General features: G+C 34.7%; 1 protein-coding gene across 1 annotated transcript; it reads right to left on the reverse strand.

Moving 5' to 3' along the window:
* Positions 1-3042: 3042 nt before the first annotated feature.
* LOC137241854 (odorant receptor 33b-like) lies at positions 3043-6294 on the reverse strand. Its single transcript, XM_067769227.1, has 2 exons — positions 5567-6294; positions 3043-3457 (listed from the first exon to the last, which is right to left on the reverse strand). Exons 1-2 carry the CDS (start codon positions 6292-6294, stop codon positions 3043-3045), a joined length of 1143 nt encoding a protein of 380 aa, XP_067625328.1.
* Positions 6295-17434: the final 11140 nt, after the last annotated feature.

Genomic DNA, 17434 nt, shown 5'->3' on the forward strand with positions numbered 1-17434 from the left:
GTATCCTAGACAAATTAAATAAAAAGGGCGGAGCCACGCCCATTTTTAAATTTTCTTTTATTTTTGTATTTTGTTGCAACATATCATTACTGGAGTTGAATCTTGACATAATTTACTTATATACTGTAAAGATATAAAATTTTTTGTTAAAATTTTACTTTTAAAAAAATTTTTTTTTAAAAGTGGGCGTGGTCCTTCTCCGATTTTGCTAATTTTTATTAAGCGTACATATAGTAATAAGAGTAACGTTCCTGCCAAATTTCATCATTATATCTTCAACGACTGCCAAATTACAGCTTGCAAAATTTTAAATTACCTTCTTTTAAAAGTGGGCGGTGCCACGCCCATTGTCCAAAATTTTACTAATTTTATATTTTGCGTCATAAGTTCAACTCATCTACCAAGTTTCGTCGCTTTATCGGTCTTTTGTAATGAATTATCGAACTTTTTCGGTTTTTCGAAATTTTCGATATCGAAAAAGTGGGCGTGGTTATAGTCCGATATCGTTCGTTTTAAATAGCGATCTGAGATGAGTGCTCAGGAACCTACATACCAAATTTCATCAAGATACCTCAAAATTTACTCAAGTTATCGTGTTAACGGACGGACGGACGGACGGACATGGCTCAATCAAATTTTTTTCGATCCTGATTATTTTGATATATGGAAGTCTATATCTATCTCGATTCCTTTATATATGTACAACCAACCGTTATCCAATCAAACTTAATATACTCTGTGAGCTCTGCTCAACTGAGTATAAATACACCTCAAACATATACCAAGCTCAACGACCTATCTAAGGAATTAAACTTCGACGTGAAACCAATACATATATTAAATCCAGTTCGGTCAATGACATCCAGCATTGTATAGAACAGGGCATCTACAGCAATTTTTAGACAAGCGTGGTGTGTTTTTGCCAGCATTTAATACGAGGTAATATAACGTCCAAGTAAATGAGATGGTCAATAAGCTGTCATAAAGGGAATCAGCGGAAAGGAGAGAGGGAATAACCAGTGAAAATAACAAGCACTGAAGTACCTCTAAAGGCAGTCAAGGGAGAAATTTGAAAATTTCAAATAAGATCGAGAACTTTATGACGAGACTGCAATAAAAGAAGGCTAATGAGCCCACTAAGTGTATCTAGAGCCGAGATACATTAATTTATAGAAGTCTGCGTCTGTGGAATTCAGGTACAAATGCAAAAAGAAAAATGGGTCTTTTGAATAACTACGTGATTTGGAACTCATATAAAGTATTTTTCTAGGGTTTCTATTAACGCAGCTTAAAGGTGCTTGCATCCTCCACATAGCCTTGATCTAGTGCATCGTGCAGCGCTTTTATTACTGCTTGGCTATCAGAGAAGATAAATCCTTCGCAATAGTGTTCCGAATCTCGAGTGATTTACAGGCTTGCCAAATCACAGGTACTTCATACATAATGCAATATTACCACAGATCAATTGACATATAAAACGGCTTTTTTATTATACAAAGCTATCAATATTGATCGAAATTTTGTCCGCTTCTCATAATTTTTTTTTATTTCACAGATCATTAACAAAATAATATCCAAAAATCAAAAACTAAAAAACTTTCCTAAAATCTGCATTTTCGAAATATCAAAAACAGATATAGTAGCATCACTTCGTATATAAAGTCGGTTCCAGCTCATCGTTCTTCTAGAGCATAATGCTGCTTAAAGAACAACGACAACATGAGCATGGATAACGTAAGTTAGACATACAGTCGGAAGATACCGAGATATATGGATCAATTAGACGATCGAAGATTAAAAAAAAATGAAAGGCGTACAAACTAGATACTAATGTAAACAAATGTATATAGCACTGGACCATAAAAGACAGCACAGTCCAAGGGCCATTACTTTGATTTAAGCTCGTTCCAAGTAGGCAACCGTGGAATACTCTAACGTTTAAGAAACAGCTGGACGATAACAATAAATTAGCAAATCAACAAATTTGTCACAAAACATTAATAATATTTTTATTAGTTATTATAAATAGGCTTACAGCATAAACCTGCTATGTGACATAGAGCAAAATTTTACATTGGAGGCAAAAAACTGTTCTCCGTTTTCCGTGAAACCATAGCGAGTAAGTTCAAAATAAAGTGGGCGTACTGCGGGAATGGCCTTATATAATGCTATTGTTTTGCCTGGTGTATGTGGCATTTTCCGCTCTACCCAACTGCATCAAAAAGTCAATTTAAACAAAAATGGTATTTTGCAATTTTACACTCTTAGCTGACGTCAATGTGTATTGCCTGGGGTTGTCTTTATAAATCAGATGAAGGATTTTAAAAATATTATCCTAGACAAATATTTATTACATAAATTTTTTTCTCTACTGAAAGTGGTTAATGTGCATGGTAAATATCTGATTACACTGTGGAACAAATTCAGGTTAGCAAAAGTTAGGTCGATTCTGAGAGTGATGGGTGAAAATAGAGGCTAAATTAGAAGAACCGTATCGCGGCATTTGTTTATGTTAGTTCGAATTTTTTTTAATCGACATTCGAACTTTGCAATAATTGCAGTTTGTTGTATTGTGCTTTTTTGGATATAACTCGTCGACTAATTGCTATCCTTTCAATTCGAGCTAACATAAACAAACATCGCAACTCGGGTCTTCCAATTTAGCCTCTTTTTTCACCCCTCACTCTCAGAATCGACCTAACTTTTGCTAACCTGAATTTGTTCCACAGCGTTATCTCACGAAGGCATACCTTAACCGTATTCCAGTACGACCCAACTTTACAAATTTTGCCGTCGACTATAAAATATTCGATTAAATAAATAAATGCTTAAATAAAAGGAGTAAATTCAGTTTTTTGAGTCAATATAAGATAATCTCAACTTTGACACTTGCGCCAAATATTTTAGCCATCTTCAATTGGAATAGGAATTTAAATGAAATATCACTGACCGCGATGGTATTACTGTTTGAAATAGTGAGACTGAATGTAATCGCTCATCTATCGTTTTCAAGGATCACCCTGATTCCGCCACATAATCCCCTCATTGTTTTATACTCTGCACCACCGTGAATAATGAATATCCCATTTTAGCAGTTTTAAAAAATGAATCAATATGTATACGCATCATACCACCAGCTGACACGGTAACATCTTTCAATGATAATTGTGCAAATATAACAATATTACGGCGAAAAAGGCGTGGCTGTGTTAACCAATTACTACGAAATATGGCATAGGATAGAGCATGAAATTCCGCTTGTACCATGCTTCCATAATAACAGCAGGGAAATAGTTCACTCATTATAGCAACAATATGAAATATATAATAAATATAACTTAAAAGATTATCAGCATAAAATAATAAATAGAAGAGGCCAACAACAACATTTATACCAACTGCGATAAATTGTACCATATAACTGTGAGAGATAATGCGCTCTAAAAGTCGTGTTGTGCTGAAAAGAGAATAAAAAGTAGATAGATATATTTTGGTTAGTACCGCGAAAAAGAAATGGGCCTAAGTATTAGGTACCCATCAGGATCGATATGAAAATATAAAGGTGTGCGTCTAGAAAATTGATTATTTTAAATTAACTAAATTTCAACCAAGGGTTAAAGTTAAAACAACAACAGACACAAATTTCCCAGAAACGAGTAGTTTCGAGGTTTTTGAGAGGAGCTTCATTGGCTTCTTATAGGTTCCACACGATATCGCCAAGTTATTGTTTTATTATCGGGGTATTATTGAAATCGAAATTAGCTTGTTGCTTACTTATCGTCTTGTTTCGAGTGGTTACAGGTATTTCATTGATTTTATATGGATTTGGAAAATGATTTAAACTCCCTTGGTGTGACCAATTGGCGCCGGTTGGCAGAGAAAAGAAGCGACAGGCGGGCCTTGTTGGACGGTCCTAACCGTTTAAACACCAATTAAGTAAGTAAGTAAGTATTGGTATCTGTTTCGCAGCAAATCGATAAGATGCCGATAACCAACTGCTTGAGCTCCGGTAACATAAATATACACATATTTGCAATAAAACGTTGACAAGTTTATGATAACACATAATTAAATTACCGAAAACAAATGGATAAAACTTCGACAAAAATAATCGATAACTATTTTATGACAAATTGATAGAATGCCAATAAAAATCGATAACTTTTTGATAACATTTCGATAACTTTTCCATATATAATAGCTAAATTTGGGAAATAAGTCTATAAGTTCTTGATAAAAACCGATAAATTTCTAAAACTTATTTATAAAAAGAATCGAGTGAAAAATTCTATGTCGGTAACATATCGATATCTTTTTTATCGCTTATGGTAACTGTTCTATAAATAACCGCCAATTTTTCGACTATAGATCCATTACTTTTCGTTAATAAACCAATATGCCAACGACAGGAGTTCGATAAATCTTGGATAAATTTTGTTTCGATACCACATGGATTACAAACCGATAACACGTCGATATAAAATGCATGTCATCCCAAGATGACAAACCGATAACTCATCGATTGTAAACAATTACTTCGACAAAAAGTTAATAACGCACTTTCGATTTCATTTCCGTCTTCTGTTTTGTTTTCAAATATTTGCCTTCCTCTTGCTTCCTGTTCTTCTTCCCCTTCTGTTCCTCTTCTTTCCATGCACTGTCTTCGCTTTTCATAGACGTCACGATCATCATCATTACATTCATTATGTTCCAGATCTTTATCGACATTTTTATTTGCTCTTCTTCGGTTTCATCTTCCTTACATTTACTTACAAAATTTTCCTTTTTCGTCTCATTCTCCTTTATATATCTTCCATGTTTCTGTGCTTTTGCTAATTTCCATAAACTGATTTGCTGTCTGATTTCGCTCATATTAAATCGACGATACATCATACTATTACCTTCATATGGCACATCACTTCCAAACACCATTGTGCTTACACCTACCTTACGCTTACACTCTGTATTCCCCCAACCGTTGGCAGAAATGCTTATACATCTAAAACTTTATAAACGACGAGGCTTTTGTAGTTATAGCTGAGATATTTTTTTTTTTTTCAATATTTTTTAGTCTTACTTTTCAAAAAATTTCTACATACATTAGGATGGGTCGAATTGTATGGACGAAAGTTAACTGATATCGCTCCATCGATTTTTCGATACGATTTGGGCTCAGGAAAAAAATTTTCCTCTACTCGTACCCAAAAAAAACGTTTTCGTAACAAGCGGACAAGTTTTTGGACTTTTTTTGGATCGGATAGGGTATACATAAAAATTTTACAATCAAATGAAAATTGTTTTAGTAGGTCATGAAAAAAACCTTAAAAATCAAAGACGAAAAAAGTCAAAAAAATTAAATTTCGCATGCTCGAAAATATTTTTTTTTTGGGTATGCGTAGTGGAACTTTTTTTCCTAAGCTCAAATCCTATCGAAGAATCGATGGCGCGACATCGGTTAATAAATCGACCCAGTCTAATATACATATATTGTTCAAAATTTTTTCAACTTTTAAATTTATTTTATTTTTTCTTTATTTTTTCGATAATCCTTCACTTTATTACTTACCGAAATAACAATGTATAATCCTCAATGCACGCCACAAGCTGGCTGCTATAACTTTCCGCAAAATTCCCTTCTCCTATATCTGCATGTCCTATACGCGCTATGCGCCTTGCTAACAAATGCACTTGCCCTGAGAGTGCACACATAGCAATTGGTCCATAAGCATCATTTGTCAGATTTTGTACAATTTGCATATTTAAACCATACATTTGAAATATAACAATTAACCAATATTTCCATTTCGTGTCTTGCCAATCCAAAATAACAAATGCCGGATACAAAAGACTTCCGGTCCACAATGCAGTTAACGATGCCAGAAAGAAAACAGCAAAATAAACAATCGTAAAAAAATATGTCATATGTATAGAACGTTTCCATATATATTTTATATAATATTGAGTATCCTCTGCTTTTTGTACACGTTCATCCAATTGTCGTAGTACATCAACCACATTGGGTATTTCGTTCAAATGTTGACGTAATAGGAAATGTTTGATAGAACAAGCAATAGCGGCAATAGCAATTGTGCCATTTATGAAAACAATTTCGCCATTTTCAGCATAAATTATGCCTAGAAGAAGATGAGCGGGGAAAGCAATTGTTGCGATGCAACTCACGAATATATCATAAAATAACATCAAATATTTATTGAAGCCGGTGTAGAATCCCAAAACTTTCCAATAATAGTAAAGAAGTTTAAATGAATTTTCAATATTAATTCTTTTATCCATTTTCATGAAATAAATTGATTTGTTTTTCAATTGAAACACGCGTTAACTTTGAGAAATAATTTGCGTTGCGTGGAGTATTTAAAGAAATTCCTTCAGAATAGTGTTGTTATGCCACGAGTAATCGAGTATTTTACTCAAATATTGAACACTTTTTGCTCTTAGTTAGTCGTATAAGTGTGTAGAGTGACACAGTGCAGATAATGCAGTTATTTTAACGCATCCAGCATAAAATTTCACGCTGATAAAATGTCTTGAAGACAAAGCCAACATTTGCAGATTTGCATACTTTTCCGGTTACGATCTAATTCTTCGAAAATTAAAATGGGTACAGTTTTAAAAAATTAGGCAATATCAGAACAACACTATTTCAGATCAATATAATGAAAGAGTTGCGTTTGATTTCTGCTTATGCGTGCGCGTTTGATAATTATTATATGCAAGTATGTAATTAAAGGACATAATTTTTGTTTATGGTGGTAATATTTTAATTAAGTAGGCGTTACGTTATTCACATACACCAAACATGCACAAAAGTAAACAAGTAAGGGTGTCTAAGTTCGGGTGTAACCAAACATTAGATACTCAGCGAATGTGTCATTTGTACAGTTCATTTTCGACAAGATTTTTCGAATTTTTTTGCGAGCGGTTTTTTTTTTTTTTTTTTTGTGGCTCTAGAAATGTTGTGTAATGTTTGGAAAGTGGCACCGCCCCTTAAACAAAATTTATCCCAATTTCCTCTTACAATAAAACTTGGTAAGTGAAATATCACTGATACAAAACTATTTTATGAGATATAGCTGATTATTATAGTCTATATCTTTTATATCAAAGTAGGCATGGTCTTTAGCCGATCTCGTCAATTATTCCTAGAAAAATTACCTGCTACGAGAAAAATATATGTACTGAATCTTATTGTGATCCTTTAACTTTTCTTCAAGTTATGGCTACCGAAACATAGAAAATTGCTTGGTCATAAAAGGGGTAGCGCCACGCCCATTTTCTAAAATGTAAATTTTTTCCTTTTTTTCAAATATATAATTTCACTTGAGTGGGCGTGGTCCTTAGCCGATTTCGTTAATTTCAAATTAAAAAGAATTTTTAATTGGGAATTTACTAAAGTACGTTTATTTTCGTATCGGTCACATAGATTTTTCTATGCTGTTTCGAAACCGTTTTTTGTTAAAGGACATTGTCCGGCTATTTCTTTGGCCTCACCTTGAGTCTTTGATTTAAATAATATAAGTTTTCTACTGCTTCGAGTTTTTTTACGTATATATATAGCAGTGAACATGTCTTTAAATGACGGCGAAGAAAGGTAATCACCTTTGAAAACGTCCGTATCACATGCTGGCAGGCGCACCCTATATTCCCCATCTCCTGAGCTTTCTTCTCAGCTTTCTCAAGTTTTTCCGAAAGTTCAGCCATTGCTGCCTGGCACTTGAGAAAGCTGAAGTATGTAACTTTTTGCTTCTTTTTAATTACCGACTGCTCTTTTGACTCGAGTAGTGAGGAGCTCAAGAGTTCTTCATATGTCTGCATCGCCTACTCCCATAGCGATTTCAACTCCTCGTTCTGGCATAAAAGGGTGTGTTTTGTATGGTCTGAAGGAGACTTATTATTATAATCATTTTCAAACTCCGTCACTGCTTCTGCTTGGCGTATATATGTATCTATTATATCAGAAAATTTATTGAAATATTAATTAATTAATTGCCTTTGCAGAGAGTATTAAGTGAAAAGGAACTGAAATGAAGGACTGTGTTCGAGAGAGATTTCTCAGGGAAGTGGCCTCGAAGCTTGCGAGAAAGCCAGTAATTAATTTAAAGAATGCGCAATTTCGTGGTGGCAATGGCGCGCAACTACGTAATTTTTAAAAGAACGCTCTAATGCAGATGTGCTAATAAATTGTGTAAGCCAATATGTAATGGCTAGTAAAAGTGGTGTTATTAAAAAAAAAAATTGCGAAACACTCGCTATGGGCTTTTTGCTAACTTAACCAAGGACTGTGAACTTTTGTATCACAAAAAATAAATCAGTCAAAGCTGCTTTGTGTTTTGCCGCATGTGAAAATAAAAATTCTTCAATTTTTTTTAATTGTATGAGAAATAAGCTTATTGTCCACCCAAACAACAACAACGATATGTGCAATTTAAAATAAGTGCACTTTGCACAATACCAACAAAATAAATTGCAATCGTATTGCCTATGTAAATATGTGCAAGTGATTTGTATGTGAGTTAAAAATTTTATTTAATTGAATTAATTGAATAAATAACCTTAACAACTCGAATTTTTGCGCTGTGAATTAAAATGGATTTTTTGAGATAAAACCTGCAAAGGTGAATGTAGAAAGGTGGCGCAAAGTGGCGTTTGAGGTTATGTTAACTTTTAGATCAGTGTTGTGCTACCTTGAGCTATGTCCGGACAATCTTATTGTTCCAGACAGTCACAAGGCGTGTTGCACAAACTTTAAATAACTGCTTGATGCTTTTCTACTTTCGCACGAAATATTAATTGTTCACTTCACACAATCACTTGCACGGTTTTAATAAATGGAAACACTTTCTACCGATTTATAATTTTATTTTTGAAAATTTTTATTAAAAAGTGAAAAGGAAAACCCTACCTAGCACGGAATGTTTATAAAATCACGTACCTTTGTTATATTGGTGATCCGGTAATAATTCGGTGATTTGTGGATATCGTTGTTGTTGATTTTATATTGGTTAACTGCATCTGATAATATCATTACGTTTGTGTTGGTTGTAATGTGTACAAATGTGTGCTTTAGTTAGCTGCTCCCTTGTTTTTATACTCAGTTGAGCAAAGTTTACAGAGTATATTAAGTTTGATTGGATAACGATTGGTTGTACAGGTATAAATGAATCGAGATAGATATAGACTTCCATATATCAAAATCATCAGGATCGAAAAAAAATTTGATTGAGCCATGTCCGTCCGTCCGTCCGTCCGACCGCTAACACGATAACTTGAGTAAATTTTGAGTTATCTTGATGAAATTTGGTATGTAGATTCCTGAGCACACATCTAAGATGATATTTAATTTGAATATTTGGAACTAAGGATTACTCCATTTTAAAATATTCATTAATACCTTTCTTTTGATACCCATATCGTACAAACAAATTCTAGAGTCAACCCTGATCCACCTTTATGGCGATATCCCTAAATTTATTTATATATGTAATACCTGCCAAGATTTCAAGGGTTTTTTATTTCGCCCTGCAGAACTTTTTCATTTTCTTCTACTTAATATGGTAGGTGTCACGACCATTTTACAGAGCTTTTCTAAAGTTATATTTCGCGTCAATAAACCAATCCAATTACCATGTTTCACCCCTTTTTCGTATTTGGTATAGAATTATGGCATTTTTTTCATTTTTCGTAATTTTCGATATCGAAAAAGTGGGCGTGGTCATAGTTGGATTTCGTTCATTTTTTATACCAAGATAAAGTGAGTTCAGATAAGTACGTGAACTAAGTTCAGTAAAGATATATCGATTTTTGCTCAAGTTATCGACCGAGCGGAAGGACAGACTGTCGACTGTGTATAAAAGCTGGGCGTGGTTTCAACCGATTTCGCCCTTTTTCACAGAAATAAGTTATCGTCCTAGAAGCTAAGCCCCTGCCAAATTTCACAAGGATTGGTACATTTTTTTTCGACTTATGGCATTAAAAGTATCCTAGACAAATTAAATGAAAAAGGGCGGTGCCACGCCCATTTTGAAATTTTCTTTTAATTTTGCATTTGGTTGCACAATATCATTACTGGAGTTGAATGTTGACATAATTTACTTATATGCTGTAAAGATATTAAATTTTTTGTTAAAATTTTACTTAAAAAAAATTTTTTTTTTTAAAGTGGGCGTGGTGCTTGTCCGATTTTGCTAATTTTTATTAAGCATATATATAGTAATAGGAGTAACGTTACTGCCAAATTTCATCATGATGTCTTCAACGACTGCCAAATTGTAGCTTGCAAAAGTTTAAATTACCTTCTTTTAAAAGTAGGCGGTGCCATGCCCATTGTCCAAAATTTTACTAATTTTGTATTCTGAGTCATAAGTCCAACTCACCTACCAAGTTTGATCGCTTTATCTGTCTTTGGTAATGAATTATTGCACTTTTTCGGTTTTTCGAAATTTTCGATATCGAAAAAGTGGGCGTGGTTATAGTCCGATATCGTTCATTTTAAATAGCGAACTGAGATGAGTGCTCAGGAACCTACATACCAAATTTCATCTAGATACCTCAAAATTTACTCAAGTTATCGTGTTAACGGACGCACATGGATCAATCACATTTTTTTTCGATCCTGATCATTTTGATATATGGAAATCTATATCTATCTCGATTCCTTTATTTCTTTATTTCTTTATTTCACTTAGTCAATGGACTTAAATCCTTACAGACTATGATACAAACTAAAGTTAAGAGATAGTTATTTGAAAAATAATACATAATACTTAGAAAGCAGATTTTAACATATTTAGCAGTTTCGCTTTTGGAGCAGAAAAGTCTAGATTTACAACAGTACTGATAGAGTTAAACTCACGGAGAGCACGAGCAATTGGAGCATTACTGGAATAGTGGGTTTTAAAATTTTCACAATAAAATGTATAAAAACTGCGAAGACACCTCCGAGGAATATTAAATCGAATCCTATCCAATAAATATGGACAGTCAACGAACCCATTAATAATATCATACGTAAATGACAAGCAGAGTATTGGTCTGCGATTATCTAAAGACTTAAAGCTTAAAAGCATAAGTCGCGCAGAGTAGGCGGGTATAGGATCAGAGAAGTTTAATGGACGAAGGGCATATTTGAGAAACATTTTTTGTATTCTTTCAATTCTGGTAATAGCAGTTTGACTACTTGGTCTCCAAATAAATACGCCATATTCCAGATAAGATCTAACAAAAGATGTGTAAAGTAGCTTAAACGTGTAGGAATCAGAGAATTTGGTAGCATTGCGCCTTACAAAGCCAAGCATAGAATATGATTTAGAGGTTATGAAATTTATGTGCTTACTAAAAGAAAACTTATTGTCAAAGACAACACCAAGGCCCTTAATCTCATTAACACATTGAAGATCATAATTAGAGATACTATAATTTGTAGTTAGAAGATTAATTGACTTCGAGTAGGTCATTTGAAAGCATTTGGACGGATTCAAAGAGATACCGGAATTCAGGCACCATTGGTGCAATTTATTAATATCATTCTGCAACATTAAGGCATCATCTGGCGTCTTAATGGCAGAAAATAGCTTTAAGTCATCGGCGTATAGCAAACACTTCGCGAATGAAAAACAACTACTTACGTCATTAATAAATAAGATAAATAAAAGTGGACCTAATATACTCCCTTGGGGAACCCCAGAAGTGGCTACAAACGGACTAGACGATTGTCCATCAATGGAAACAACACACTGTCTGTTACTTAAATAAGACTTTACCCATAAAAGAAACGAAGAGTGGAAACCAAGGCAACCTAATTTTTTAATTAAAACACTATGATGGATTTTGTCAAAAGCTTTTGAAAAGCCCGTATAAATGCAATCAACCTGATAACCTGCAGAAAAAGATTCAATACAATATTCACTAAAAACAGCAAGATTTGAAACTGTTGATCTACCAGCGACAAAACCATGCTGGAAGGGAGATATTAAAGACTTAACCGCAAACCTCAACTTGGCATTAACAGCATGCTCGAAAATTTTGGAAATGGTAGAAAGCTTTGAAATAGGTCTGTAATTACGCACATCATTTTTGTTACCACTTTTAAAGACGGGGGTAATGGAGGTGAGCTTCCACTCGTCAGTGAACGTACCGCACGAAAGAGATTTATTAAAGATTATTCTTAAAGGAAGAACTAGAGTCGGGCAGTTTTTTAACAGGACTGAAGAGAACCCATCAACGTCTGTTTGAGACGAAGATTTAAGTTTGAGAATAGCATTACTAATATCATCAGAAGAGAGACAGAGGGCACCAAAGTTTAGAGCAGTGTCAAGATTCGAGGAGGCATCAAACGATTGATAACTATCGTCGGCAGAAAAATTTGATTTAAAAAACTCCGCAAATAAGTTGGCTGTATCACCCGGTGTTCGCGCTGAGTGGCCATCAAGGAACACTCCAGACGGTATACTGGAGAAACCTTTTTTGGACTTGATATAGCTCCAAAATGTTTTCGGATACAACTTAATGTTAGACTCGATTGTATGAATATAGTTGGTGTACAGAAGCTTATCCAAATTATTAAATTTCTTCAAGTATTGCTTATATTTAATGAAGAACAAATGGTTCTTCGTATGTTTAAACTTACGCATATATTTATTTCTGAGATTCCTCAATTTTTTCAACTTTTTCGTATACCACGGAAGTTTGTAAGGCCTCATTCGTCTCATAGGAATTTTATGCAGGCAGTGATTTAATAGAATAGATTTGAAAATTTGGAAACTATTAGAAGTATCCAGTCCTTCAAGTACCACTTTCCAGTCTATTTCAGATAAAAAACTATTAAAACTGGGAAAATCAAACGAATTAAAGTTAAAAGTAAATCTGCTTTCAGAAGTATCCTGTGCAAAACTATAAAAACTAAAATTAATAACCAAGGGTAGGTGATGCCTGTCCTTGTGAGTGATGGGATTTGTACATTCACTGATTTCACAATTAATATTATCACTAATAAATATGAGATCGAGTAATCTATTTAAAGTATTAACACATTTGTTGATTTGCAATAAATTAAGACTAAGTAAATTGTCAATGAAATATAATTCGTGATTTGCAGAGAGATTATTAGGTGTAAGACCAAAATTACAAACATTAGTTGACCAGTCAATATTGCATAAGTTGAAGTCACCAAGCACGCAGAGATGATTATCACTTAGGTTATTAATAACTAGCGAAACTATGTTGTCAGCGTGTGCCTTGTATAGTTCAAATGAACTGCCTGGTGGCACGTATGATGCAAGGAGATATAGGGAGCCTTGTGAATCAGAACTATTAATGCAAACACAAATTTGGTCGAGCAAAACGTCACCATTACTAAGCGGAAAGAAACAGGAGGATAACTGACGTTTGACCGCAATTAAGACCCCACCGCCACGAAGAAAACCAGTAGCGTTAGCATCTCGATCTTTGCGGAATACATTAAAAAGATTAGAGTCGAAAAAACTCACTCACTGTCGAAAAAACTTCCATTCAGCCATGCTTCGATGAAAACAAAGACGTCATAATCCAATTGGGAACTGAAGGTGTGAACAAGATCGGCTTTGGTCCTCATCCCAGAAAGGTTTTGGAAATATACCTTTATCTCACTATGCCCATTAATTGGAGGCAGAGCACTCACCACATTGTTCAGTGATTGCTAATCGTCGCTTGACACTGGGTCCGAGCTACTTGCTTGCTTGCGAACATTTTTAAACGGTTTAACTTTCACATTTGTTGGCCATAGCAAGGGATCCATAATTGCGTCCAGGAAGGTAGCTGACACGCCAAGCTTAAAATTTACTCTAGAGAGTTTAGTAAAATCTGTATCTTTTTTAACCAGAGGGTAGCAGGCAAGTTCACTGCCATTGATTTTCGTATTTTTAACCACATAGGAGATTATATTATCAGCAGTGACATTAGATTTGAATGACGATAGATGGATCCATTTTTTTGCGGAAACTACATCAAGTTCAGTGTTAGTACTGACTCCGATCACTAGACTACGCGATCTGGTTTGGACTTGGGGGGTTTCCTTTTGATGGACTTGACTTCCCGCGTTATTAGAATCACTGATTTTATCATTGCCTACCACGTCAACGTTAGTACCAGAAGACAGAGATTTAGTGCGTTTTTTGTTTTTACGCGTTTTTCTCTGAACCTGAGTCCACTGTGAGGGAGATTCAATATTATTTGCAGTAGAAGAGCTGTGAGAGAGATGTGTTGAGCATGCTTGAACCACAGTAGTAACATTCTGCTTAGTGGCACATAGTTGAATTTCACTCACATTGTTATCATTAGAAATTGGGCAACGATCGGTGATAGCAGTAACAATTGGACTCTTGTTGTTGACATCAACATCAGCAGAAGTCATAGCAGCAGCAGAGATCGCAGTATCATTGCAGGTGGCGTCGACAATTGCACAGGCAAGAGATGCGTCATCTGTACTCGACGATGTTGTCTCTGACGTTTTAACTGCAGTAGCGGCGCAAGCAGAACGAATATCTGTAGAACATGTGCATTTATTTGTATTTAAATCTGAAGCTAGCGAAGCAATGGCCGAGAACAACTCATCTAAACGAAGTTTGTTGTGTAGAGAGCGAATTTCACTTAATATTTCCAATTGGTCAATAAGAAATTTGTTATAATTTTTGAGAGAATTGATCTCAATTAGAGCCAAATCTAAAGCACTTGTTTGCTGAGATGAGTGAGGATGACTTACGTCAACACTGCCAACATAAGAAAGCATAGGTTGACTATTGAAGTTATTTGTTTTATCAGGAATGCATGTTGTTGTAGCATCACTGAGATTAATAGACTTATTGAAATCTATGATAGGTGGAGGTGAGCGCAGAGAGTTACGACGCAAGGCAATACACCCATTACATATGAATTGTTTACCCGTTTCAGTCAAGCAATCCAGATCAGCTGGGCGAATCTTGACACACTCCATATGAAAAAGTTCAATGCACTTTGCGCACTGCACTTTTGGTTGCGTTCGCTCTACTCTACAGCCACATATGCACGGCATTTTGAGAGTAACGAAGAATAGTCATAAAGAATTAAAATATGCAGAAGCACTTATGCAAAATTTTTTTATATGAAAGTCAATAAACTTTATAATTTTTGAATATTAAAATATTTATTCAATTATAGTTTTTAAAGGCACTATTAGACATTTTGTTTGGAGATCGCGATATAAATCACAAGTATAGAAATATTTATTTGTTTACATTGATTTCACGAGATAAATGAAATTTACTTAGAGAGCAGTGTAAACACGTCTGCACAGCACGACGTTCGACGTTGATACCTGTACAATAGGCCGGGTCGATTTGTGGGGAGGCAAAAAAATCGGCCATTGCTCTATGAAAATCGTATTCTAAGGATCAAAATAAGAAACATTACCGAAGGAACTATACCTCTAAAACGAATTCTGATGTCCCCCACTTTGGGTCGTATGGGCAAATTTTGAAATATCCCACATTGAAATGCCTATGTTTTTTTTCTTTTTGGAGTTTATTTTTCTCTTTAGAAATTTATTTAGTCAGAACATATGTAAATGAAAAAATGAATTTAACTTAGTAATAGAAAAGAAATTTAAAAAATTATTAGAAATTAGCGTTTTTGCAACCCCCTTTTAAAACCAAGGCATCACTGTGATGCATTTGCATGTCGTAAACATAGTTGTGTGGGTTTTTTATTCAACCGTTTTAAAAAATGAAGGTATCACTGTAACACAATTGCAGATCGTAAAACTACTTGTGTTGTTTTTTTTAAGCCACCACAAGACACAACAGGTAGAATTGAAATTACCCCTACCCAAAAGTTCGACCTAAAGGTGGGGACATCAGAATTCGTTTTAGAGGTATGGTTCCTTCGGTAAAGTTTCTTATTTTGATCCCTGTAATACGATTTTCACAGAGCAATAAGCGATTTTTAAATCGACCCGCCCTACTGTACAACCAACCGTTATCCAATCAAACTTAATATACTCTGTGAGCTCTGCTCAACTGAGTATAATTACAAAGGAAGAAAAATCGATAAAAAATAAAAGATAACGTTAAACGACAAAAAAACATGTACATGTAAGGAAGATGTAGCAGAAGAAGAAGAGATAAAAAAAGAACAATTATAGCGATATCGATTATGATGTGGATGATAAGAGATAAGGGAAGGAATATAGCTGCAAAGCTTCCGCAACCCAATTGTCAACCTCACCTACGCGAGGGGAATCCTGTTATAAATATGAATGTATCATACACATATTTAGCAGATTCCGATGCGGTGGCGAGCCCAAGATTCTCATGGAACTAGGGGGTAGGGGCGGAATGGCCTAGAAGTTTTAATGGTTTACTCGTTCCCCAGATGGTCGGGCTGCTTTGTTACCGGAACCTACCGGATCTATATCCCGCAAAGGACCATCAACATCGATAACACTTCCCAAAATCTTCCGGGAGTATCTTTGTCGTTAATACAACAACAAAGAAACATATGACTAAACTATCTTAATTTTCGTTTTTAACTTCTAATCTTTAATTATATAACTAGATATAATTTAGTTCCCAGGGATGGAAAATACCTATCCAAACACGGAGATTATCTATTGACGATTTGTTGTAGATTAAGGCATGTTTAAACGTGGTTTAACGATACATATGAAATTGTATATGTTTCGGACAAGACAAATAAAAGCAGGTAAAATCAAAAAAGCTTAAAAAGGGATAGGAGAGAAAGGAAGTATTAGAAATCAAAAACCTATTGATTTTTCTTTTCAGTTAGGCTATCGGTTTGTTATGAAAAATGTATCGATTTACAGTGTTATATTTGTGTTTTACCCATCAAAGAGTTATCAATTTGCTATCGGAGTAATACCTAATTATGATCGACGTGGTATCTACTTGTTGTTCAAAAGTTATATTTTTATTATCAAAAAGTTATTTATTATTTGTCAATTCGGAATCGATCTGTTGATTTCTTACGAGAAGATGTAGCGTCCTTGGACGTACAGGATTTACATCCAGCAGACGACCATCAAATTCGATAACACTACCCAAAACTTTCGCTACAAGATCAGCAGTATCGAGGTTTATCTGATCCAAAGTGTTATCTCTTGTGCACAGTTTTTTACAAATCGATAGATGCTTCATTATACTTGCTTATACTTGTAGTTGTTGTGGCCGCAATACCACTTCCTTAAGGGTGAGGGAAGTATTGGGATTAACTTCACTACTTTTTGTGATACGCACCCCATTATACAATTCATAGGCAGGGAACAAATAAGAAAACGAAGTTAACGAATAATACAATTCGCGAATAATCCATTTGTAAATGGCTTAAGCTTTGAACACTTTTCTTTCGTATGTTGAGCCAACCACTGATCTTTAGTAATCCTCAACTGGAA

This window comes from Eurosta solidaginis, chromosome 2 (genome assembly GCF_040869045.1).
Source record: "Eurosta solidaginis isolate ZX-2024a chromosome 2, ASM4086904v1, whole genome shotgun sequence".
NCBI lineage: Eukaryota > Metazoa > Arthropoda > Insecta > Diptera > Tephritidae > Eurosta > Eurosta solidaginis.